Source organism: Platichthys flesus, chromosome 7 (assembly GCF_949316205.1).
Source record: "Platichthys flesus chromosome 7, fPlaFle2.1, whole genome shotgun sequence".
In the NCBI taxonomy this organism is placed as follows: Eukaryota; Metazoa; Chordata; class Actinopteri; order Pleuronectiformes; family Pleuronectidae; genus Platichthys; species Platichthys flesus.
In genome coordinates this window covers 9,605,818-9,630,237 of record NC_084951.1, presented here as the reverse complement: position 1 = coordinate 9,630,237, position 24,420 = coordinate 9,605,818, and the positions used below count along the sequence as shown (strand labels likewise).

Below are 24,420 nucleotides of genomic sequence, written 5' to 3'. Positions count from 1 at the left end.
GCCAGATGCTAGTGGGTCTTTTGACCCGTGGAAAAGAGGCTTTAGTGTGAGATCATCATGTGTCTTGAGTTTTTGATGCTGCACACAAACCTTTGTGAGTTTGATAACGGTTTCTTTCTGACTCGGGTTCTCCTTCTCCTGCTCCTCCTGAGCTCCCTGAGCTGACTCCGCTGCTTCAGACAGGGCCTGGAGGTCGCTGGACTCGGAGGGCTGGAGGACAAAATAAGGAACATGAGGAAGTGTGTGAGTGTGTGTGAGTGTGTGTGTGTGTGTGTGTGTGTGTGTGTGTGTGTGTGTGTGTAAGGGGGGATAAGGAGGGGAGAGTTGAGAGATGAAAGAAAGTGAGAGAGCAGTATATAGGGAACCATGGGTGGGTAGGAAGAAAACAAAGAAAGAGGCCGAGAAGTAAAGAGGTGAGAGATGAATCAGAAAAAGAATGGAAGCAGTAATGGAAGGTGAAACAGCGAGGATGAGAGAGTTAGAGGGAAATGAGAAAAGGGAAACATTCAAGTGCAAGAAGAATATAACATGGCAGTTTTGTGCTCCAACACACATTACATCACACCTAGCTACTGTACGTCCACTCGCACACTCCCTGTCTCATGCACTCTGCCATGCCTCATTTGGTTGCTGAGTGAGTGCGATCCATCGACCCACCATTGCACCATTAATGTCCTCTTTCACTCTCCACTGGGCTCAGCCTCTGTAACCTCCACCCTGGCTGCACACAGCTTCCACACTACTCCCACCTCTCTTCCAAAGCGATTGTGAATAACACGGCGGCTGCCCATGGAAAATGAGCAACTAGTTATTTAAAACACACTAAAAACACCACTTCATAGAATAGAGTAGAATAGAATATAAGAACAACTTCTCGATTGCCCCCTGGTGGTTGGCTACGTCCTCCATGTTAGTGGAAGGGGCATGGGCATAAATGAAAAGTCAAACTAACCTCAAATGAATATTTCTCAGCAATGGTTTCCATCATTGTAGGTAGCTCTTATCACACTGATGTTTGTTCAAGTGCTCATTTTTCCTGTCTGCTCCTCGCTACTGTGGCGTCATCCCTGATCGCTACTGTGCAGACTCTAGCTCCAAATTACGACTTTGATGCAAGATGGCAGCGTTCTTATCTAGGATATGTTTGTTTCATTTCATGAAAGTGGAAGGAAGTGGACTAGCATCGTCCATCTTTATGTACTGTGCTGTTTTTCCCAGTACAAAGTTGTATTATTTAAAATTTGAAGTTGCAATGTTGGATAGGTGGAATAACTGGTTTTACTTCAGTAATAACTCTACCACGGAGTATTACAGTGTTCATGTGACAGTCTCATTCTGAAGAGTGAGCGGATGTAAACACTGGTGTCTCCTGTGGCACTGCTCTACTACAGACACAACTCCCTCAATCAATAATATCAAACAACTTGTTATCTTTCTCTTTCATTCTATTTTAGTCTCCTCCCATTCACCCTTTCATTTGTGGATAAAGATTTAGACACACAAAGCCCTGGTTACCATGGAGATACAGCAGTAAAATGTCAACCAAACAAAGGTCTCTTCTTCCTGTCAGTCCCACAGCTGACAATGAAGTCACTGTTTATGTTTGTTAATAGCAACTCTGTTGCTGAGTTTGTTACGACTGTACCACATCCCTGACGGCAAGCTCCACATTGTGTGTTTCTTGTGTGCAAATGTGTGTGTAAGTGAACCGTTACTGAACTTTGCAAGGCTGCCAGATGTGGGTTTGCTTTGGAACAAGTGACGTGATGCATATAAGAGGCCTGTTTTCAGAGGCATAATTAGGGTTTGTATCAGCACTGTGTTAAGTGACTTACCATTAACAGTAAATGTAAATGTTTAAATGCATGCCAGGTCTTTATCTGCAGTTGGACTTTGTTAAGCTGTCATGGAGATGGATAACTAACCATTATAACCATCTTTGAAGACATGAGAGAGACTATAGCAGTGTCTCAAATCAGAGGAAGCATTTGAGGACCAATTATGTCAGAGCAGCACGAATAGGCTCTCCCCTTTTGAAGGCTCCTTCAAAATGCACCCAGCAAATGTGTGCTTCTATCCCAGATACACAACGGCCCCAATGGGTAGACCAACCTATCCAAATATTCATTGCGCTTCGATGCCAAACTGGCAAGCGACGAGATGTCCAACGCTGAGTATCACTCAACTGAACAACTTATGGTGTAAACTGCAGATGTTAAAAGAACAAGGGGCAATAAAAGTTTCTCATCGTATCCAACTGTAGCTCTGTTGCTAGGCAACAGCAATACAGACAAGTTCAGCTGGTGACATCGATCAGGGAAATCCTCTCTAGACCAGACTGTCTCATTTCCTTTCTTTGGCCCACGAAGACCGCCTCCTTTGTATGCTGGGTAGACTGCGTGGCCCCTGAATTGGGACACAGCTATTGAGACAGGATTTAGGACCTATCACTGATGATCTGTACCTAAGTCACATGAAGACTACTGAAACAGACAAAAACTTTGGATAAGCTGGTAAATGGACCTTGAGTTAAGGTATTTTTGTCTTGGAACGGGGGACGTAGAGTTGAGCAGTCTATGTTCCAACATCACTTTGACTGACCCTTAACGGTTGGGAGCGGTTTTATCCAACACAATGCCTGCTAGCACGCCCCAAGGCAGCCATTGAGTTTCCCACATGGTAATTCTAAATATAGCATGACCGCTCTGAGACATTATGCCACATGTCCAGTGCTTTCTAAAAGCTGCAGCTGTTGGCCAAATAGTCGACTGTTCATTGAAGTTCAACAAGTTACTTTTTTAGGCCATGTTGTGGTCTAGATTTCTAATTCCATTTTTTTGTTATAATATCTGTGGCGTCCTGCTGCATATGCACATGTGTACAGACACACACACATTAACACACACACAGAGTGATCAGAGCAGAGATGCTGCGGTGGTCACAATGGACCATGTGAGGTGATGTTAAGTCAACAGTGCTCATCACTTGTTTTGCTGGAGCAAAAGGTCAATTGAGAAAATCACAATACCAATTTTCCAAGCAGAAAAGTGAGACTGCAGGAGACAAGTTTTACACAACAACAGCATGCTGGTTACGTTAATAGCTGTTATTCTGAAACATTGTACCAAACAAGTAGTCCTTCATATAATTCTTCACCCTTCAGGTAACTCTCAGTCTCAAAAAGGTTGGTTAATAGTATTCATTTTAACATTGTGTATGTTATGGTCTAAATGGTCTGTATTTATATTGAGCTTTTTTACCCCTATGCCACAGCCACCTGATATTGTAAAATATTGATAATAGTAATTTAACAATTACCGTCAATTACCTTAGTTACTTCAACATTCTAGACTGTGACCATCCAAATTCATATTGTCAGTGTATTTCTTGTGTGTGAATACATGTGTGGAACATTTTCACATCAACCCTTAGGCTGATGGTACTGGCTCAAGATGTGTGTTAGCTCTGAGAGAGTCTGGGACTGAAAGTCCCTCTTGTGTGTCTCGATGAAAGTGATTTTGATCATTTGAGTGACTTACCAGTTCATCATCTTTCTCCTTCTCCTCATGCTCCAGCTGGCTGATTTCCTGCTTTTGTGCCTCGTTAATCTCTGATTGGCTGTTTTCTCCAGTTTGACCTTTAACGTCTGTCTCTGATTGGCCCCTGTAATCAGGCTGCTGCATGCATGCATGGGCAAGTTAATGAAGAAAAAAAAACACACAAACACAAAAAACATGGGGGACGAGGGAGAGATGGGGGAGAAGGAGAAGTTGTGGAACCAAAAAAAAGGAGGAAATGATGGAAAACAAAGACAAAAAAGAGAAAAACAATACAACCACGATGATGAGTACATTTATGTGTCAACGTTCAGAAAAATAAAAAATGTAAAACATAAGAGAAATGATTTATGGCACTCACAAGACACAGAAAAGGATGTAGAGGAAGAAAAGCTTGGTTAGAGATGAGAAGGAGAGAGTGGAGAAAAGTAGGAAGAGGAGGATGGAGTGTAGAATGAAGGGCTGAGGGGGGAATAGAGAAAAGAGAGATGGGAAGAGAGGAACAAAGAGGGAGAGATGAGGGAGACAGCGATGGGAGAAAGGGAGGGGAAGGAAGAGAGAGAAGACGAGAAAAAGGCAAGAGAAGGAGCACGGTGGTTATGATGAAATGTCCAGGGAGAGTAGAGTAGCAACGGAGGAAGAATCAGGTAATAAGAGGGAGAGCAGAGAAGCAGTAAGGGAGGTGGTGGAGATGAGGCGAGGGAAGTGGGATAAAGGAGGTTTAAATCGGGGGGGGAAGGGGGTGACGAAAGTGACGTGCAGAAACCGACGATTATGGTGCCCGTGCAGAGGGAAGGAGGGAGAGGAGAGGGAGAGGAGGGAGAAGGAGGAGAGATAGGAGGGGTGTTGGGTCTCAGAAGTGGCCTCTAATGGAGTCTAAACTTTGTTTACTCAGTCAAACTATGGATCATCACAGCTTTCTCCAAACAGGTCAATTAGATTCGATCATAATAGGAAACACAGAGTTACATTTAAAACAAGTTTCACTTGTTGTAAGGTCAAAACACATAATTTTGTTTATTTTTATTAGAACAGAATGGATTTATTCTACTTTTTCAAAAAAAAAGATGTTTTAAATTTACATGTATGCCTGACAAGGTTTTTAAAAAGTGCCATCTTTAGTTAAGTATTTTATAACTTCAGCTGATTCAAATATTATATTTTATACATTTTTCATGTGGACCAATATAGACTTGCAAATACAGTAGATGCTTAGAGTAAGCCATACATTTTTGACAATTAACTACAGCATGATACTGTACCATAGTAATTAACTATTACAGAGTTCAGCTCAAGCTTGCTGTCTCGTTTGAAGCTTTCAGATGTTTGAATCTATGATAATCCCACTTGAGATTTTGGCAGGTAAACAATGGATATGAAAAACTTTTGACTATTTGATTTAGCTTTCAGACTCTATTGCATGTAATATTTTATATTCTCATAAGGTTCTTCAGGGCTTTCTAACAGTAGGGATTCAGTCAGTTGTCTGAGAGACAAACACAGCTGGCAAAATGGGCTTCTAGCTGTTGTCAGGAAGTGGGCGTTCATGTGTTTTAACGGTACAGGTTTGACGAAAGGGTCGACTGGAGGCCCTGGGACTTATCGATTGCTTTTTTCAAAGTGTAGCCTGCATTTGCTAGCTTTTTCCAGGATTACCAACCCTAGCTTTAACAGCAGCCCTAGAAGAAGGACACCACCAAACACTAATGCGTATTATTCACTTTTTTCTAGTTGACTACGGCAACAGAATCCAACACACTAAGTCTTAATAGAGACCATGAGATTAATGTCAATGAATCCATGAATATAAATATGATTTCAATATTGCTCATCTCAGCCTGAGATGAAAATACATATAAAGACATGGTGCTCTATCTGCTCTCAGTAACCTCACTCTGTCCATGCAACAAACAGGCTCCATTTGAGGCTTAAAGCAGCAACTCAATATCAAGTCAGGAGGAAATCCAACAGCATGCAAAGGACGTGATAGTGTTGTGTGGAGAGGTTCACACTGGCAGCTCAAATCTGAAACTTCCATACGGCAAAGGTAGGCTTCTTATTTGTTGCTGAAGTGTCATTTGTTTCAGGTGAATCTATGATGACAAACAGGACCGACCCAAGAATTTCAACAGATTAGGTCCAAACTATTTGAGCAACAGGGATGCAAAGCTTTTGTTTGCTTATAAACAGATCTGAATGAAACAATTGATATTTCAGCTGCTCACTTCAGCCAGAATAAAGCCTGATCATCTCACTCTGCCTCATTTAATCGTTCTTTCTGACTGTTGCTTCAGGGCGTTGGTTCAACAGGTTTGAGCGTGCTGTGTGAATCCACTCTTCACTGTGAGGAGAAGCTATAGCAGCATGTTTAAATGGCATCGGGAGGGTTAGTCAGCCAAAGTAATAGTTAGTGGAATAAAACAGAAAATAAAAAGCTTAAAAAAGGAGGGATGGTCAATGAAAGAGAAAGTGATACAAGGAGTGAAGAAGAGGAGAGTGTTGTGTTGTCTTTTTACCTTCTCCTCGGGAGTATTAATTCTGTTCAGGTCATCTCTAGAGCAAACCAGTGAGGCCAGGGGAGAGGCTCCTTCCACCTGAGGGTCCCGCCCACCTGCTGAGGGTTTACCCAGGCTGTCAACCCGCTCCACAAAGGCTTGTAGCTGGTTGTGCAGAGCCTGGAGCCTGCTGGTCAGAGCGCCAACCAGAGGCCGGTCTGCCAGGTCAGACAACTCAGAAATCTAGCGAACAGAATAAGACTGAATTGATCAAACGGCCAGGGTCATTATCGGCTCAATGAGGGAACGCCGTAGGCCGATAAATGACGAGCAGCAGGGCTGATACTGCATGTGCAGGGAACAATCAGAGCTGGTAATACCTTTCTCAAAATTAAGTGAATAATTTCATGCACTGAACTATGGACAATCTCCTGAAATGAACCAAAGGAGCTGTATGTGAGAACCCAAATGTCCCAGTCAGCTGCTGTGGACATTGTCTGAGTGAGCCGTGTGAGAAAACATAAGGAGATTATCTGAAGGATTCACTGCAAAAAATATATATAAATAAAGAAAAGACAAATCTCAGGTGATAATGGTGTTGATGTGTTATAAACAAAAACATGTGATTTCTGCAGTGTAATTTATACGTTATGTCCTTCCTCTTAAACGCTGCGTCATCCCCTCCCCTGAACACTCAGATTTTCAGTTGCTTTGAACGCATCTGACCGGAGAATCCCTGACTGCGTTTAATATTTAATAGTCTGCACCCAATAGTGCGTTCAAACCTCTCGGGGTTCATGTCTGAAAATGGCTTTGGTCTAACTTATTCTTGAGACGACTTTGGGGATTCTGTTATTCAGCACTGAGAGAAAATCTAAACAGTTTATTCTGGTAGTTGATCTGATACAAATTATGATCAGATAAAACCAAAAGAATCAGCCGTCCTGTTCTTTCTGCAGAGAAAAATTAAGGACGGTAAAGAAAAATTTGATTGATTTATGCAGCTTTTTAATTTATCTAAAAGTCATATATCTATGTCCCTTAATCCTAGCAGCTCTTTTAACAGCAGCTGCTGTCATTGTATACTCATTAATTAAGTTAAATTGTTAACATCCATCACTGCAGTTGAAATACCGATAATTACCAACACTTTCTAGCAAACTCATTAGTCAGGTAGAAAGTGTTTGCATCTCGAGGGTACAGTGGACTGAGTCGAAAAGTATAAAACCCAATTATTTTATATCGTCAGTGATTCTGTTCAAGTGGACTTTACTGCTGCTTTTAATGTGTACAATATAATTGTTTATTAAGGGGCGCACATCTTTCAGGTTCTAAAAGATTGTGAGGCCGATTCAATGAAATGGCCACACGGGTTTGAAGTCGAAAAGGTTTCATGAGAAAGCAATGCGGGGGAAGCTGCACCCCAAACAGAGGACATGTACCTGACTGTGAGGCGGAGGTTTCTCTAGGTCGCACGGCTCCGCTGCCTCGTTGCTGCAGACCTTGTGGTAGATGGATGGCGAGGTGGAGAGGCAGTTGGACTCGGGGGAGGTCAGGAGCTGTATCGCCGTGGAAACCAAGCGAGCCTGGTCCCTCATGGCCAGCAAAGCATCGTGGTCCTTCTGCCCCAGGCACCTGGGAAGCGAGGCCGTTGCGTCAGCGCTGTCCTCGAACTTCTTTTTCCGCTCCTTGAGCTCAAGGGCGTCATTCTCGCCCCCTACTGGTTCTTTGCGGTGGGGCGGGCTGATGGAAAAAGACAGAGAGCACTTAAAGGACGCTCACTGCTGACTCCCACGCTGTAAAACCACAACTTCATCCAAAAATATTGTAAGGGAAACTGAAACCATGTAAATCTGTAATTACCTGATGGGGAGGCACTCCGCTGAGTCGCCAGCCTCCGCGTCAGTCTCCAGAGCCAGTCGTAACGAAGAGGAGGAGGATGAGGAGGAAGGGCCGTTGTAGGAGGCCAGATCACAACGCTGCAGGTTGGACAGTAGCACTCGGTTTTCGTACTGCAGCTTCTTCACCTTCCCGCCCAGCTCTCCGATCTGAAGCCTTGCCAATCTGATCTCCTCCTCCTGGACAGGGGCGTCCGTGCTGATGAACACCGCCCCTTCCTGTATGGTGTGCACCGGGCTGTCGTTGAGCAGCCCGTCCGCCAGCGACGTCAGCGAATTGGACGACAGCGTGGACATCAGCGGCGGTAGCTCGGATTTGTAGCGGTTGATCTCGTTCATCAGGAGCTTGTTCTGTTCCTCCATCTCGATCAGAGACCTCCTCAGCAGCTCCGCCTCCTCCTCCACAAACTGGAGGTGTCTCTGGAGCTCCATGACGTTCTCAGAAGCAGCCCCGTCTCCGAGCACCATGGTTCCTCCAGAGAGACCAAGACCCACACCTAGACCACAGCCGACGCCAGAGAGGTCTTGATGTCCATCTAGGACATACGGAATAAATTGTTATGCAGAGCGTGATTGTTTATTTGGTACACACAGCTAAAACCAATGCAGTCTCCAGCAAACCCTCATTCGGAGTCATGATGTTCAGTTTTCATTCAAAGTGTTTGAGAGAGAGGTGTTAATTAAACTCCTTGATCATTATTAAAGATGTGGTTGGTGGTGTTGCACTGTAAAGGTCTGTTAAGTACATGTTAAACAGATTTCTCTGATATGTCAAAATGTATTTTTTTTGAGAGGGTAACTTTTTGCATTTGATGCTATTAAAAAAATTGTGAAATATTTTGATTGACAGCTGAGATAGCGATTGATAGAGCTCATGTATCGGCGAGCCCTCTGGTATCTGAGTGGAGACGCGTTGTCGAACCTGTTCTACAGTCATAGATTTAAGCTGGTCATGTATGAGTCTCCCATGAAAGTAAGCATAGCCGATCATCCGACAAATTCATGTTTATAAATCAATGAAAAAAGTGTCAGCCACATTTCACAAAAACATCCTAATCATGATTTTTTGCCACAGAGGATATTTAAATAAGCTGGTACTACTTATAAATTAAAAAATATCTTGCATCTCCAGAGAGTTCACTAATGACAGAAAGGTAGAACTTTCCAATGAGACGAGTTTTTACAACTACCTTGTGGGCTCTTCATGTCGTCCATCTCTGCTCTGAGCCCCCGGTTCTCCACCTCCAGCTCCACGATGCGTCGACTCAGCAGGTTGGCCTCCTCCTCCACCAGCTTCAGGTGGACTCGGACCTCTGCCTCACGGGTGTGGGGGGAGTCAGCAACCTGGGGGTGGGGGGAGTCAAATAAAAGAGACGTGAGGTGAGTGGAACATTTTCCTTCTTCTTCTCCCACTTCTTCCCTCACACACTTTTAATCAGCTGTTGACCTTTATGACTGCTATCACGAATCATCATCAACTGCTTCTACCCTACTACTCTGCTCAAGGTTGGGAAGAACACACTTTCATATTAATAACTTGGCTAATGATGATTACTGATCAACAACATATACAAATGAAAGTTCAATCGCAATTTCTACTAGTAAAAAAATATTTGTTGATGTTTAGTTTTCAGCATTAGTCACTGAAATGGTTCAAAAGTGAGTTGGATTTAACAGGCACAGCTCTCATTAAATGTAATTGGAGCATTTTGGCTGTTTGTTAAACAATGCAAATGCTCCTCTTAAAGTTTTACCAGGCATCTTTGGCAAGTGGGGAATGTGAGGGAAATTAGTTCAAAGAGCTACAATGTATAGTTAGACTTAGAAAACCTTAAGTTAACTGACAAGCTAATTAAATAATAAAAGATGAAGAGCTACATGTTGTATTGAAGTTCTTAATTATCTATCCATCCAGCCATCCAGCCATCCAGCCATCCATCCATCCAGCCATCCATCCATCCATCCATCCATCCATCCAGCCATCCATCCATCCATTCATCCATCCATCCATCCATCCATCCATCCATCCATCCATTCATCAATCCATCCATCATACCAATAACTGGTGAGAGGCAGGATACACAGGTATCCAGTCCATCATGTTTTGTTTTTTTATGTTTAACTATTTTCTGTATCTGTGAAGACTCTCGGTCATCCAGGTCATGGTATCTTCAGGAGTTGTACATGTGTACGTAGGTAACTGGACTTGCTGATGATTCTTAAATATGATGCTGCCTATTTTTTTCTGGCTGAACCAGTGTTTCCACCCAGAACCCTGTCACTGGGAGGTGAGGGCCACCTGTTCCCTAACCCCTTACAATGACAAACTAAGATCTGAATTACTTCTTGCTCTTCTATAAAGTAGCTCAACAGTAAAAAATCCAGATCTTTCTCTGCTCCTGATCGACCCCTCACCTCTTCCACGGTGAGCGTGGCGTCCACGTCTCCGTACAGCGACCGGTACTTTGCCAGCTCCTCCTTCATGGCCTCACTATCCTTCACCAGCTTGGTCAGCTTCTTGCACATCAGGGCTGATTCCTCTTTGGCAAAGTGGAGCTGACACTTCAGGTCTGAACTGTCCTCCTGCAGTGACGGGACAGAAAGATCACTGAGGTGTCAATGATACAAGAACAACTGTACCACAGAGATGGAAAAGTCTGTAACTCCTGTTTAAGGGATTGGTCAGATAATCAACAAGAATTTCAAATTCTGATTTAACATATGTTCTTTCATGACATGAAAAAGGTCATTACGTTATGAGAATAAAGTCATAATCGTAGGCTCTATGTAATTTTACGATATCTTTAAACTTGAGGAACATGGACCATCTTGAAAAGTTATACTTAAGTGTAGGTTCTTATGAATAATAAAACAGTTAATATTTTGGCTCTTCAGCACCACATTATCATAAATATCAGGAGTTTGAGAAGATTCTGTAACAAACTGAAGAAAGAACCACATGGTGTCAGAGGAAATTGCCTGCTTTGTGGAGGAAGAAATGTTTGTTCGTGGGCAACTGTGTAGTGTTGGTCACATCTGCTTGTTATTCAAAGAGGTTTCATAGTTTCACACTTAGATTAGTTGAAGACTTTGGCTCAAGGCAGAGTACAACTCCGACGAGAGTTCTACCTGCTGGTTATCCGCTAATTAATTTCTTATATATTCTCTAAATATTACAACCATTTTTTCGCGGAGCCCTGAATGTGATCAGTTCACGCATTAACTTAAAGCACTTGGAATCTCAACTTTGAGCTGATGATGTTTTGTTCTGCTGTATTATCTGAACCACAGTGATGTTTAGACATCATCCCTGGTAATTACAAGACATAAATAAACTCTTTGCTTGCAGCCAGTTGAACCCCAGCCACAACTCCAAACAGTGCTGCATCTCAACAGGGAAGAATTGGCTTTTTATTCTATTTAAAAATCAGCTGGAACTTAAACACAAAAACATATGACAAAGACCTAATTGACAAACTTGTGGCTTTCAGCAACCAAATGGTGAGGTCAGAGTCATGTTGTTTTTGTTCCTCGTGAGCTTTCCACATTATCAAAAACAAAGAAAAAGACACTCCAGTCATTTGTGCCTCGCCTCAGAAGTTATATTTGTAATGTATATTTATACAATAGTATCTAAATAGCATGTTATTTTTCCAGGAGTTGTGTTGGATACTAAATAATAGATAAAATAAGATTGATACTGTGCTTAGATTCATCACACAAGCACGACTCCAGATGAATTATGAATAATGTTCCACTGTCTCTGTGGGATGTGGGATATCAGCAACTCTTTGCTTATAGATTAGCTAAAACAAGAGGGTTGACCCTGATATTAAATCATAGCCGTTTCAGGGTGTTGTGATGTTTTTATTTGCCCCGGATGCAGCTGTTACCTCAACCAATAAGAATGACACAAGGAGACAAATGTTAGGAAAGTGTAATAATTCAGATTTATCCCAATTGAACAATAATGGTATGCATGTGTGTATGTGTATTTCTCACTGCAACACATATTTGCACGTAAGTACTTCTGACCTGAAGTGACCCAGTGCACCCACTCCTCCGACGCAGACGTGTGTTTGTTTTATGGCCTGTGGAGTATTTCCCAGCACATTAAGAGAAGCCAGGCGAAACTCATTTACAACCATTTATGGTATGTGGCTCAGAGAGGAAGAGGAGGGCTGCTGTGAGAAGTTGCAGAGAGAGCGTGGTGAGGAAGTTAATCTTCACTGAAAACAGCTTCTGTGGAGAAAAGTTTCAAATCCTTACGTCTATGAACATTGTCATTCTCTAAAAACCTGAGCCAATGTACTTCAAACTCTCTTTTTTACAAAGGTGAAATTATTAATGTTTTTTTTGTATCTTGAAAAATAAAGATGGATGAACTGCGGAAAAAGAGGATGTTGATATATCAAGTGTGATGTTGAGACCTGATCGTTAATTCAAAACAAAATAAAAAAATGTAACCCTCTGAGACAAATGACTAATGCTAAGTACAAAAACACAGGACTAGATGGAGGCAAGAAAAGAGGAAAAGATGAGCTAAAAATGAGACAGAATACAGGGATTGCTGTTTTATCAGCTTCAAACTCCACACAGCAGCTGGTTTGGACAGATAGAGCGAGAGTGTGATTCCCCCAGAGGGAATAGGCCAGAGACGACAGATCGAGACACAAACAGCAGAGTCAAGAGCTCAGAGGTAACAAACGCACACTTGAGGGATCAAACACGCAACATTTCTGACATGACAGTTCTGTTCAGTGGCACCAGTGAAGTTTTACATGTTAACTCAAACTGATTTAAGGAGGATGTGAAAAAAAAAGATGTTAATCTACTGCATGAAGTTTAATTAGCGAGTCACACACCAGAGGCCGCAGGGCTGCTCCAGGGTTTACACATACATCAATAATGTTAATGTTAATTGTTTACGTTTTATTTAGTCAGATTCTCTTTATTGAATCCAGATCATATCGAACCATGATTCTAATTTGTCACAGCCAAGTATAAACTGCATGTCATCAAAAGCTAAAACCATCTTTACGTTCATCAGATTGATGTGCAAACCATAATCCATAAAATGACATGGATTATTGGTCATAAATGCTGAGCTACCTCATGATACATTTCGACTAAAAGATAGGAGAAAGCTTCATCTCACCAATAAATGAGATGCTAACTGACATTTCCTATTTGCCTGCATCTTTTAGTGTTGTAGCTGGGACATCCTGTAATAATGCCTCACTTTCAATATCTTGCTGTAGGAAATGCTTTATCATATTAGATGGAGTTTCTATCCAGAATATAATGAGCTGCTCATGTTGAAACACCGGAGGGCATAAAGGCTTCAGCTGATGTCAAATATCTGTAGAGATGACACCTCCAGCAACGCTCACACTGAAAACCTGACGTTAATTTTTGTCTACATTTTATTATTCTTATTTGTGACAGGTGAGTGAATCTGCTGGTATGAGTATGAAGAAAAGGATCCTGAGAAACACTTTTACTGTCTAATAGCAAATGAATGTCAAGTTTCTAAATAACCTTTGGCAATAAATACAGATCAGTGGATTTAACACTAATTGACACAGAGACACCTTGGTATTGACTCTAATATTGATGTCACCTTTTTTCTCAAGCTCTTCATCCTTTCTTTGTTTCAAAATGTCCTCTCTTTCAATATCACTCGTTGTCCACTGTTCTTTCTTATAATTTTCTTTTCCATCTTTCTAGCCAAAAGGTGGGTAACATGATGGTGGCTGTCTGAGAAAGAAAAGTAGAGTAGTTTCCACCTTATTGGACACGTGTTTAAATGATAAAGGCAAAGGCAAGAGAGACTCCAGCGAAGTGCGTCATTTGTGTTGAATAGCCTGATATTCTTCTATTGATATTCCAAGTTTGATACAGGACTTCATCACACAAGCACTAACTCCAGATGAATATGAATAATCCTCCACTGTGTCTACGAGATGTGTAACACAGGCAACTCTTTGCTAATACATTAGCCAAAACCTCGTGGAGAAGGAGAATCTGGGAAGGAGTCTTGTAACGGCTGCAGATCCGCATGAACCAGACAGAGTAAGTTGTTTTCCTCGAAGAAGTGTGACAGGGCAGATTTATGACACACCACCTCAAGATATTCAAAAACACTGAAGGGCATCACACATACTCTTATGTGGTTCTTTCTGGTGTGGTGTGGGGTCACACGGAGTTAGATACAAGAGAGGAATTATTGTCTTTGAATGCTAAGCCTTCTCTAGCGAGTGCCACTGGAGTTGCTGAGACCAATTCTATTCATCTTTACTGTTTTGCTCTCGTCTCCTCTTCCTGCAGGTGTTTTAACTTAACACACAGTTACTCATGATATCGCAATGTAACCCTTTATTTTTGTCTGGTGGTGTGTGTGTGTGTGTATGTATGTGTGTGTGTGTGTGTTTGTGTGTGTGTGTGTGTTTGTGTAGTTGCTGAAAATCGTAGTATATCTTAGTGATTCGCTGGACTGTCTGGCGATAAACAGAGCAGTGTGTGTGTCGTTGTGTGTGTGTGTGTATGTGTGTGTGTGTGTGTGTGTGTGTGTGTGTTTGTGTGTGTTACCTGTGGGCCGAGCTTCTTGTCAGGTTTGTTGTTGGGTCGTGCTCCTCTTTTCTTCTGGGAGTTCTGCAACAAACACACAAACAGAGTCTCATTAGGAAGACAGGACATGACAGCACATTGACAATGAGCTGCTGTACAAGAGATGCAGAAGGAGTTTGGTCTGGAAGGAAACCGAGCGCGTGAGGATAGTACTTATACTTAGAAATAAGAACGATGTCCTTACTTTTCACTGAATTGTTTTAATGATCAATAAGTGAATAAGTAGTTGAACAGTAGCAATGACATTCACGTCATCAAATTTCTCAGACACCAACGGACGATCTATGAGCTGAACTATGTCTCTCCTGGTAATAACGTCATATTGAATTAAAATGTCAAAAATCTCCCACAAGGACAATCTGTCCTATTTACTGATGCAAACGAGACATGAAGAGGATTTCAACAGATATGATAAAAAGTTCACATTTCAATTTCCGACATTATTACCCCTGAGGCTGTCACTAATAGCCAAAGTCAGTAACTGCTTTATTTTGTTCATCCGTGTCTGCAGAGTGTATCTGAAAAAATATTTTCTGAGTGGCTGAACAAAACAAATGTGTGGTGTCAATCATTCTAATAGCGTGGCAACCTCTATCACACAGCTGTGGTTTTATTATCACTATTTTATCTCTAAACCTCAACCACCCTTTGTAGAAACAATGAAATGTCAGATGTACAGAAGCTCTATAAGTTCTGTAAACAAGGACAGAGTTACACCACACTCCAACACAAGCAGCCACGGGCACACATCCGCACACAAACAGCTAGGATATTGTATGACACAGTTCCCCTCTCTCTCTCTCTCTTGTGCTGAGATGACCCAGATGCCATTGCTATGGTGATGTTGATAATTCCCATAGTGATTTCAATTACCACATCGACCCTGATAAGAGTGGGGAATTACAGCTGTGAAGTGATGAGAAAGAGAACCACCGGGAGGCTTAAAGGGAAATATGAAAACTAAGACAAAGGTGAACTAGGGACAAAAAGAGAAAAAACAAAAGCATGGATCATGGACCAAACTTAGGACTTAATGACAACCAACACAAACCTGGGCTGCTCCGTGTACAACTGATCCACACACATCACCCTCTGCTCATCCAAATGTCTGTCAGTGCATTAGGCTCTCATAAATCATCATCGTTCCTTCTCTTTAGAGCCAATCTCACACACACACACACACACACACACACACACACACACACACACACACACACACACACACACACACACACACACACACACACACACACACACACACACACACACACACACACACACACACACACACACACACACACACACACACACACACACACACACACACACATACACATACACACACACACACACACACACACACACGCTGCAGTGCAAGTAGCGAAGCTCATCTGGCTCAGTCCGTTCCCATGGAAACAAGCTACTCTCGCTGCAAAGAACCACCAGCAAAAAAAAAAAAAGAAATGGAGAGAAGGAGGAGGATGGAAATATTATATAAATAAATAATACTTGGGTCCTTTTTTAACATTGTCTTCCCAAAATATAAAGTGCATGTTTGAAGTGACTTTGTTCAATCACTGCGGCCTTTAAACACTGAGGGTAATAAATTCTCTCTCTCTGATTTTTCTTTTCCACAACTCTGTTGCTCTTTTTAACCCCACCTCGTCCCACTCTCCCTCACCTCTCTCCATCCTTTCATCACCTCTGCCCTTCCTTTCTTCCTCCCACTCCCTCTTATCCCTTCATCCCTCTTTGGGATATTTCCCAACCGTTTAATATTTCATCACCCGCTGTCCTTCTCCTCCCTCTTGTCCCTCCCTTCAGTCCTCCCTCCATGTCCTGGTCTCCTAGTTTTTCAGGGGGCAAACAGTCTATAAATGGAAGTAAACTGACTGATCAGTAAGCCCAAAAACTGATTTGGGTCCTAGTGGATCAGGCTTTCAGCTGAGCAGTGTTGACATGCAGAGAAGGGCCAGGTTGGAGTTAGACGGAAATTAATTTGCACTAGACTCTTGAGAGGGAGCTCATGAGGCTGAATATCACACTGAGCTTCATTTGCATGAGTGACTGCTGAATTCCCAGCAAGACCAAAAGTTGCAACAACACAAATACTGATGTGGAAAGCCTGATCAATGGAAACTGATGCCAATAGGGGTTCAAAATATCAGATCAACCAATATATCGGATGATAAAAATCTTTAATGTAATGCTTCTTAAGATGTCTTTATCATAAATAACATAATTATAAAGCAAACACATCGGATACAACAAAATATGCAATTTAGTAAAGCTAAATTGTGCATGTTTGCAAATATATCAAGCCAATACCAATATGTTATTTGTCAGATTTTTATCAAAGATCTCCACTGAATTGCCCTGACTGTGACATGACTAACTGTAAAATACAAAATTGCAGCATCGACTGACAGGTACTTACCTGAACACACTGAGTCACAATTTGCTGACTCAGTGTGTTAAACAATTGTGAAATTGCCTGTCAGAGTTGACGCCAATTTCAAGTTGCATCAGCTCGAAAACCACTGCCTGAACTCTCCTTTTTACAGTCAACTGGGGAACCAGTGCCTAGAGCAGAAAATATGATGATGCCAAAGTTTGAATTGGTGATCCTGCTGAACTGTGTGTCTTTGGGTCAATTCTGTTTCTAAGATGCTACTTCTCAGACAAGGAGGTTATGTTTTTGTCTGCTTTTTTTTGTCTGCTGTTTAGCAGGATTATGCAAAAATCTCACACTAGGCCCTGCACCTGATGAGATGGCAGGTTGACTTCCATGTTATCTGATAACATATTTAACAGCTCCTGGCTGCGTCCTTTGCTCTTTGCAGCAGCTGCAGTGAAGCTTTTGTCAGGCAACATGTCACTGAATTTGACAAAACCCATACTGTTGATTCTATACAGGAGAAGTGCTGATGGGAGGGGAGATGGACGGGTTTGAGATAAACGTGGGAGAAAGGATGAAAGGAGAGATGGAGACGGCAGAATGAAGAGGTAGATAGATTTTCCACGACAGAAATGCTACACAGGTCCTCCTTTGCTTGACTGCGCTGGTGGATGGACGGAAACTGAGCCAGACAGGAGAGGGAAAGAGGGAGAGACCGTCACTGACAGCGGAAAAAAGAAAGAGAGACAGATAACAATTGTGATGGCAGAGTGAGAGAAGAAGAATGAGTGAAAAAAAGTGAGAGATGTTGTCGTTCCTGCATCATGGATGAGGAGGCACAGCGGTGAGAACTGTCCTCCTCCCAGTCCAATCTGATCTGCTGCCCAACCAGGCGTGACAGCAGGGCGGGATCAAACACACGGACAGACCTGCTCAAACACCCCCGAGGAGAGTCAGCACAGTCCTGAAGAGCACAGCGGGAAATGTTGACGGGTTGGCTGCATGGAATGTAAGAATTGTGAAACAATACAAACTGATGTGGAAACTCTGGTTATGATCTCTGTGAGGTTATGAACGTTACGTTCTCCTGACTCGAGAGAGATGATCATTTATATGCTGACAGTAAAATTAGAGGTTTAAATTGTATAGTTCGATATTTCTGTGAACATTTTTTAAAGACTAAAAAAGTTACTCTGATAAAGTGTTTCTGGCAGTTTGGACTTATGACAGTTTATGGTTATTTTACATAGGAATGATGACGCATTATGATATTGACAATTTACAGTGTGTTTGTTAAAAAAGGCACTGAGATAAGACTTTATTCACTTTTTTGAACATTGTTTCATCTCAGTGAAGAAATACACAAATCCTGCAATCTACCCCAGTAGAGATTGTATAATCTTTACAGAGCCAGATATCATGATGTATCGTTTCATAACTCTCTTGCCATTTTTAGAATAATACAGAATCACTTGTTCGTTATATTATTATTAATACGGACCCTGTATCGCATATTGTGTCACGAGGTTACGCTGTGATTCTGACCCCCGGTTAGCAGAAAGCAAATAACACAAAAAAAAACAATGAAAACAGTGTTAAAAACTGATTCAGCGGCAGAGCATGACATTCTATTGGAAAAATTCCTAAATGTCATGATATGAATTTAATTCAAATGGCTGAAAATTGACACAGAGAAATAATGCTGTTGTGCAGCCTAATCAGACGAAATGTGGAAATAAAAAGAACAGCTGCAAATGCACTTACTAAACGTGTTAAAAACTGCTGAACTAAGATGCGAGTCCTGTCGTCTGGGTGACACAAGCATCAACTTTCTTTTTTTTTTACAGTGTGCTGATGTGGTTTCCAAACAGACATGGTTTTAACAGCCTCAGGTTTACAGCCTGTCACACAGGTTAAATGACGATAGATGAGATTGCTCTGTGACAATGGGAGAGGAAGCAGCTGAGAGATCAGATTTGCTCTTAGTGCACAGTCTCTCCTCAACCGACCAAGCATCAACCCCCGAGAGCCACACAGCAAAGAGGATAGGACCAGTGTGTTCACATGGATTTTAGGGGTAAATGTCCATTTAACTGGTGTTTTTCTTTTATTGTTCTCATTTCCTTCTGTGCAGAAGTCTGCAACACTATTAAAGCGAACCAAGCAGCGGCATTACAATATTTAAGGATACTGGTTGTGGCGTGCCCTTGGAAGCCGACAGCACAGAATCATCATCTCAGCACAAACCAGCGATCACATTGTTTAATTATGTCAAGTCAACGTTCGGCTAGTCTGACTGACTGAGGCTTCATCCATAAGACTCTGTTTTCAAATGCAAACTCAGACTAAAACGATCTCCGTCCACACAAGTATTTTGGATCCATATTAGTTAGAATCCCTGTCAATACTAACAGGCCTTAAAATGCAAATCACGTGATCACTTGCATACAATGGGTATGCACGTGCCAGCGTCAACACGAACCATTGGGTTGTTACAGAAAAGGCGATGAAGTATGGAAGTAAACAGGAAGCGACAGCAGAGGCGACAAGCAGTGAGTGAGTTGCCGAGCATGTGAAAGTGTTACACCAATGCCAAAACAAGCATCATCTTTTCACACCACGGTCGAGGGTGACACAGCGCTGTCAAGCCTTACACACATCGCGTAGAGGATCATTCCCGTTCAACGCAGGTTGTGGGTTATAAAGAAGCATCCTTCCTCCTTTTACAAGTCAGTGAACGATCACAATGATTTTATAGCTAGTATTTTAAAGGTTCAGTGTGCAGGATTTAGTGGCATCTGGTGGTGACTTTGCAAATTGCCACCAACAGAATACCTGTATACAACATTTGCTTAGAGGGAGTAACAAAGTTTACACTATTTGTTTAACTACATCCATCCAGCAGCTCTGCACATGGCGAAGGTTGCCAGGTGGCGCTGATGATCAAAATAAGACAGAACCTGTTATGACACCACTGTCACTGGTGATGTTACATTTTCTATTCTCAGCTACCGACTCCCTTGTCTGTTAGTGGCACAAGCAAAATGCTCACCACTGCAAAGGCACAACGAAATGAGATCAGATATGCTAGAATACTGAGGGAAGGAGTGTGTTTGTGTGTGTGCAGTAAGAGAGTGTGGGTTTCTGGATTGGAAATTGATTTATTTGAAGTGCATATGGCAACACACACACACACACACACACACACACACACACACACACACACACACACACACACACACACACACACACACACACACACACACACACACACACACACACACACACACACACACACACACACACACACACACACACACACACACACACACACACACACACACACACACACACACAACGGCAGACGAGGGGCCAGTCTCAGCCTGAAAGAACATGACTCTCAGGGTGTGTCCATTGAGGGGAACAGAGGAGTGACTGCAGGGACCGAAGGAGTTAATTAAACCGCACCAGGCCCCTACAAAACAACAAATCACACCGGCAGAGACAATTAGCTTTAACAATGTCTTAATTCAGCTCATTAATGAGGACAGGAAACCTGAGCATCCTGTTTTTGTTTTTTTTATCTCTCTGGGGATTTTTTTTTATTTCCTTTGCCAATAAATAGCTAAATGAATGAAAGAAAATCCAACCATATAGCAAGGTAAAGCAATCCAATCATGCACCCCAAAAAAACAAATAATTGACCCTTGTTACAGTGTGAGCTGAGTCCAACATCATATTTGTTCTTAGTCACCCTTGATAACAGCTTTTACTAAATTCCTTGGATGTAAATGCAGCATTAAGCAGCTCTCGCTCCAGTCGGAGGAAAGCAGCTCAGAGTACAACGGTGCAGAGCAGATAAGGAGCACATCCCCTGTCTGCTCAGCCCGTTAATACACACTCACGGTGTTTCTCCACACTCACTGCAGAGTCTGGTACTTTAACACACATGTTGTGGACACATTGTAACAGCCCCAGTGGTGCTGAATTAGGAAAGAAACAGCTCATTTACTGACAGAGCTTAAGGCATAAAGCCTCTCTGTGGGCTGCATAAGGCTTGGAATGAACGTTTCAGTTTGAAATTAATTCAATTTATCTTTTCCAGTTGCTAAGAAAGGTCTGTACCAATGATTTCCCATGGTTTAGTCCTGTTACTACAAATGTGTTTATTTATATTTTATAATTTCCATTCCTTGCAGCTGAATAATTTGATCTGCTCTATTACTGAGCCGTGTTTTCAATCACAGTTACTGACGAAAAGTCGGAAAAAAATGTTTCAAACGTATGAAAGTAGAAAGCTTACTTTAGCCCCCTTCCCCCCTTTTCTCCCCAATCTCACCCCCATACCCAGTAGCCCCATCCCTTTACACTTCCATGTATGAAGCCCATAAGAAGAATGGTTCTCAACTGGAATTAGTGGAAAGATAGTGCCTTAGGGTTCCCTGTTCCCAGTTTCACCTTGTAAGGGGATTTTCACTAACTCACACAGAAGGAGACAGAAACAGACTGGGGTGTGTGATTAGAAAAGTTGTTTTTACCAAAACCATCAAACTGTTTGACTCATTGACACCACAAATACAGATGAACTCCAAGGGTCCATGAAGTTCAGCAAGCCGTCCATTAACGGTTTGAATATGACTTAAACTGTAAGTTCCCTGCAAGCAGTCATTATTCAGGATTATGTGAAACACTGCAGCATTTTCACTCCTGAGTTTAGACATTAGCTGATGTCAGCTTTAACTTTCTAGTTAGCTGCACCGACCTCACTGCTCGTGTCCACAGGGAGAGAAGAACAGGGTGATGGGGAGGAGACAGTAATGAAGAGATAATAGCTGAGTTGTTTTTGCAGGCGATGTGGGCGAACAAGTTCAACATTGACCAAAAGGGTTTGTACTATCACAAATTTTACAGAATGCTTTATTATAGGAGCTATGGAAGATACAGTTTGAAGCGGATACAGTACATGCAGAGATGGAGAATCGGTTGACTGTAAACCGATAATCTGTTCTATCAATTAGCTTGGGTTGTCAGGGAGATAAGATCCGGCAGACTGAGGCTGATACGAATCAAGTGTTGTTGATTTTATTTCTCCCCTGGTTCCTACCAGCCAAGGAAGTGGAACAGCACAAACTATATTACTCTCTGAGGCTCAGACTGACTCATAGGGAAAACCCATCTTGTCTATATCGATTATGTTCAGATTGGATCAATACTCTCTTGTGACCAAGTACAGTACTTCCAGTGTCATTTTATATTGGTGCTACGAGGTATCTTTGAGCTGCAAACATTTTACTATTGTGATTGTTTTTTTGTTTGTTGCAATTTAACTTCAACTTACATTTATATTATATAATAATCTATAATTTCATCTGCTGACTTTGATTTTAGATTTTGTATTATATAATTTGCTTTTTTAGATTTTATTTGCATTCTACTAATTTGCTTAGTGTCTTGGAGGTTTTGTATTCTTGTTTGAATTTGCCCTCTCCTTGAAGCACTTTATAATGTTTAAAAGGTGCGATATTAATAAAGTTATTACTCTTATAGTATTTTCTTTCCACTCCCCAGGAGTGTGAACGCTTCATCATTTCCTCTAAACATGAGCACTAAATTGAAACTTGCCTTTTTCATTTGTCTTTTTGTTTGTTGCAGTAGCTCTACTACAACTGAAAGCTAACACCTTTCTGTCACCTCTCGCGATGTGGTTAAAATCTGTGTTCATCAATCTGCTGCAGGCTTAATGAAATGTGCAGCGGATCCTGGAGCCTGCACCGATTCAGACACCGTTTCCCGGTAAATCACATGAAGCTATAACCTGATGTTGCTGTCTGACACGAAGAGCGAATTCTGTTTGGATGTTTGTGTCACAAACATGATCTGAGCCTGGCATGTTCCTAAATGTTTTTTCGTCATGTCTGTTACCGTATATTCAGCTGTGCAAAATGAACTCTGGCATGATGTAACACAGCAGTGATTCAGCGTGCACCCGTTTGTTTGTGTAGCTAAAGCGAAGAGAGTGAAGGATCAATTACCATAGCATTAGCATATCATTAGCACAGCATCAAAGCAATGCATGGCTGATCATAGACGGATATGATTCTCTACATGGGAATAAAATATATATTATCCCTCCTTGCACTATCGCCATGTTTCTTTCCCTCTAACTTTAATTAAAAACAAAAACAAAACCAGTCTCCTCCTCCTCTTCTGTTTACGTTGGCTTTTCACACACAAATGCACAAACACACAAAGCAAGACGACAAGCAACACTGGAAGGAGGAGAGGAAAGGAGAGGTGAGAAGAGGAGGGAGGATTTCCAGTTCTTTGTTAGCAGAACCACTGCTCACTTCCAGCCACTTCAGAATAATCTTGTGTGTATGTCTGCCAGTGTGTGTGTGTGTGTGTTTCCAGACACTGCTTATTAAGGCAGTGTGTTAGTAGGTTACCTAGCGCAAATGAGCCCCCCCCCCTCCCCCCCAAATGGTGTGTATTGATCTGAATTATTCATGGTGTGTACTGTGTATGTGGTAATGTATTCCTGAAATGTAGTATGTGTGTGTGTATGTGAAGACATCAAATCTCTCTTCCTTCCCCTCCCCCCCAATCCTTCCTCAGGGTCCTATTGTACCTAAATGTTCATTAAAGGGCTAATTATTATAATAATAATAATACAATGTAATTTGTCACAAGATTCTCACATTTAAAAAGATGGAGCCTTTCTGTCTAAATTACTATGACTCTTATAAATCAATTTTTAATTAAGCTGGGTGACTGAACAATGGACTGTTCTGCCAACAGCGTCAGGACAATTAAAATATTTAGCACAGCGCCTTTTTGCTAAGTTTGTCAGTTTAACAGCTTCAAGTCATTGTTATCATAACGTTATTTAAGAGGAAACGTTAAATCTGAAAACATAAGATCAGCCTAATTCCACTGGTCAACAACATGTAGTAATAGACTAAATACCACCGTTTCATAATTTTGTTAGATGTTGTTAAAGTCATGAATATAAATACATTTATTTTGTTAAAAATGGTCGGCATTTATTAATTGACTTGTGTTTGCCACTAACCTTATAGGAGACAAAGCATTATGAAAACTGATATGGTAATAAATGAAGAGAGGAAAATTTAAAATAGGGTGTAATGGAACAAGAAGGAGCAGCTCATCATCTGGAGAATTTAATATTTGTTGTGTGACCTGCACAAATCTGAGTAGCAGCATCCAGTTATACCCCCTCCTGACCCCCCCAACAAAACGCCTCTTTACCCACAGAATAATACGTTGCTTTAGCAACGGCTTTTGCAGCCTGTCGCCAAGGCACCCTGTTGGCAACGCATTAATGAAATGACAGAAGGAGGAAGAGGAGGAAGGAAGGGAGGGAGGGAGGAGAAATAAAAGGGGCGGGTGTGGGTACCGTGAATGATAAGAGGGGGAGAGAA

General features: G+C 41.8%; 1 protein-coding gene across 3 annotated transcripts in view; it reads right to left on the bottom strand.

Annotated features, from left to right (window-relative positions):
• mtcl2 (microtubule crosslinking factor 2) overlaps positions 1-24,420 on the bottom strand; it is an 84,762-nt gene that overhangs the window by 17,768 nt on the left and 42,574 nt on the right. For 2 of the 3 annotated variants that reach the window (XM_062392181.1, XM_062392182.1), the window contains exons 5-12: positions 14,542-14,604; positions 10,366-10,533; positions 9,141-9,294; positions 7,916-8,486; positions 7,495-7,795; positions 6,074-6,295; positions 3,540-3,677; positions 91-210 (exon numbers count right to left, since the gene is read on the bottom strand). In XM_062392181.1, coding sequence (XP_062248165.1) covers positions 91-210; positions 3,540-3,677; positions 6,074-6,295; positions 7,495-7,795; positions 7,916-8,486; positions 9,141-9,294; positions 10,366-10,533; positions 14,542-14,604 — 1,737 coding nt within the window. The remainder of the gene's footprint in view (positions 1-90; positions 211-3,539; positions 3,678-6,073; positions 6,296-7,494; positions 7,796-7,915; positions 8,487-9,140; positions 9,295-10,365; positions 10,534-14,541; positions 14,605-24,420) is intronic. The other variant, XM_062392183.1, reaches the window with a different exon arrangement.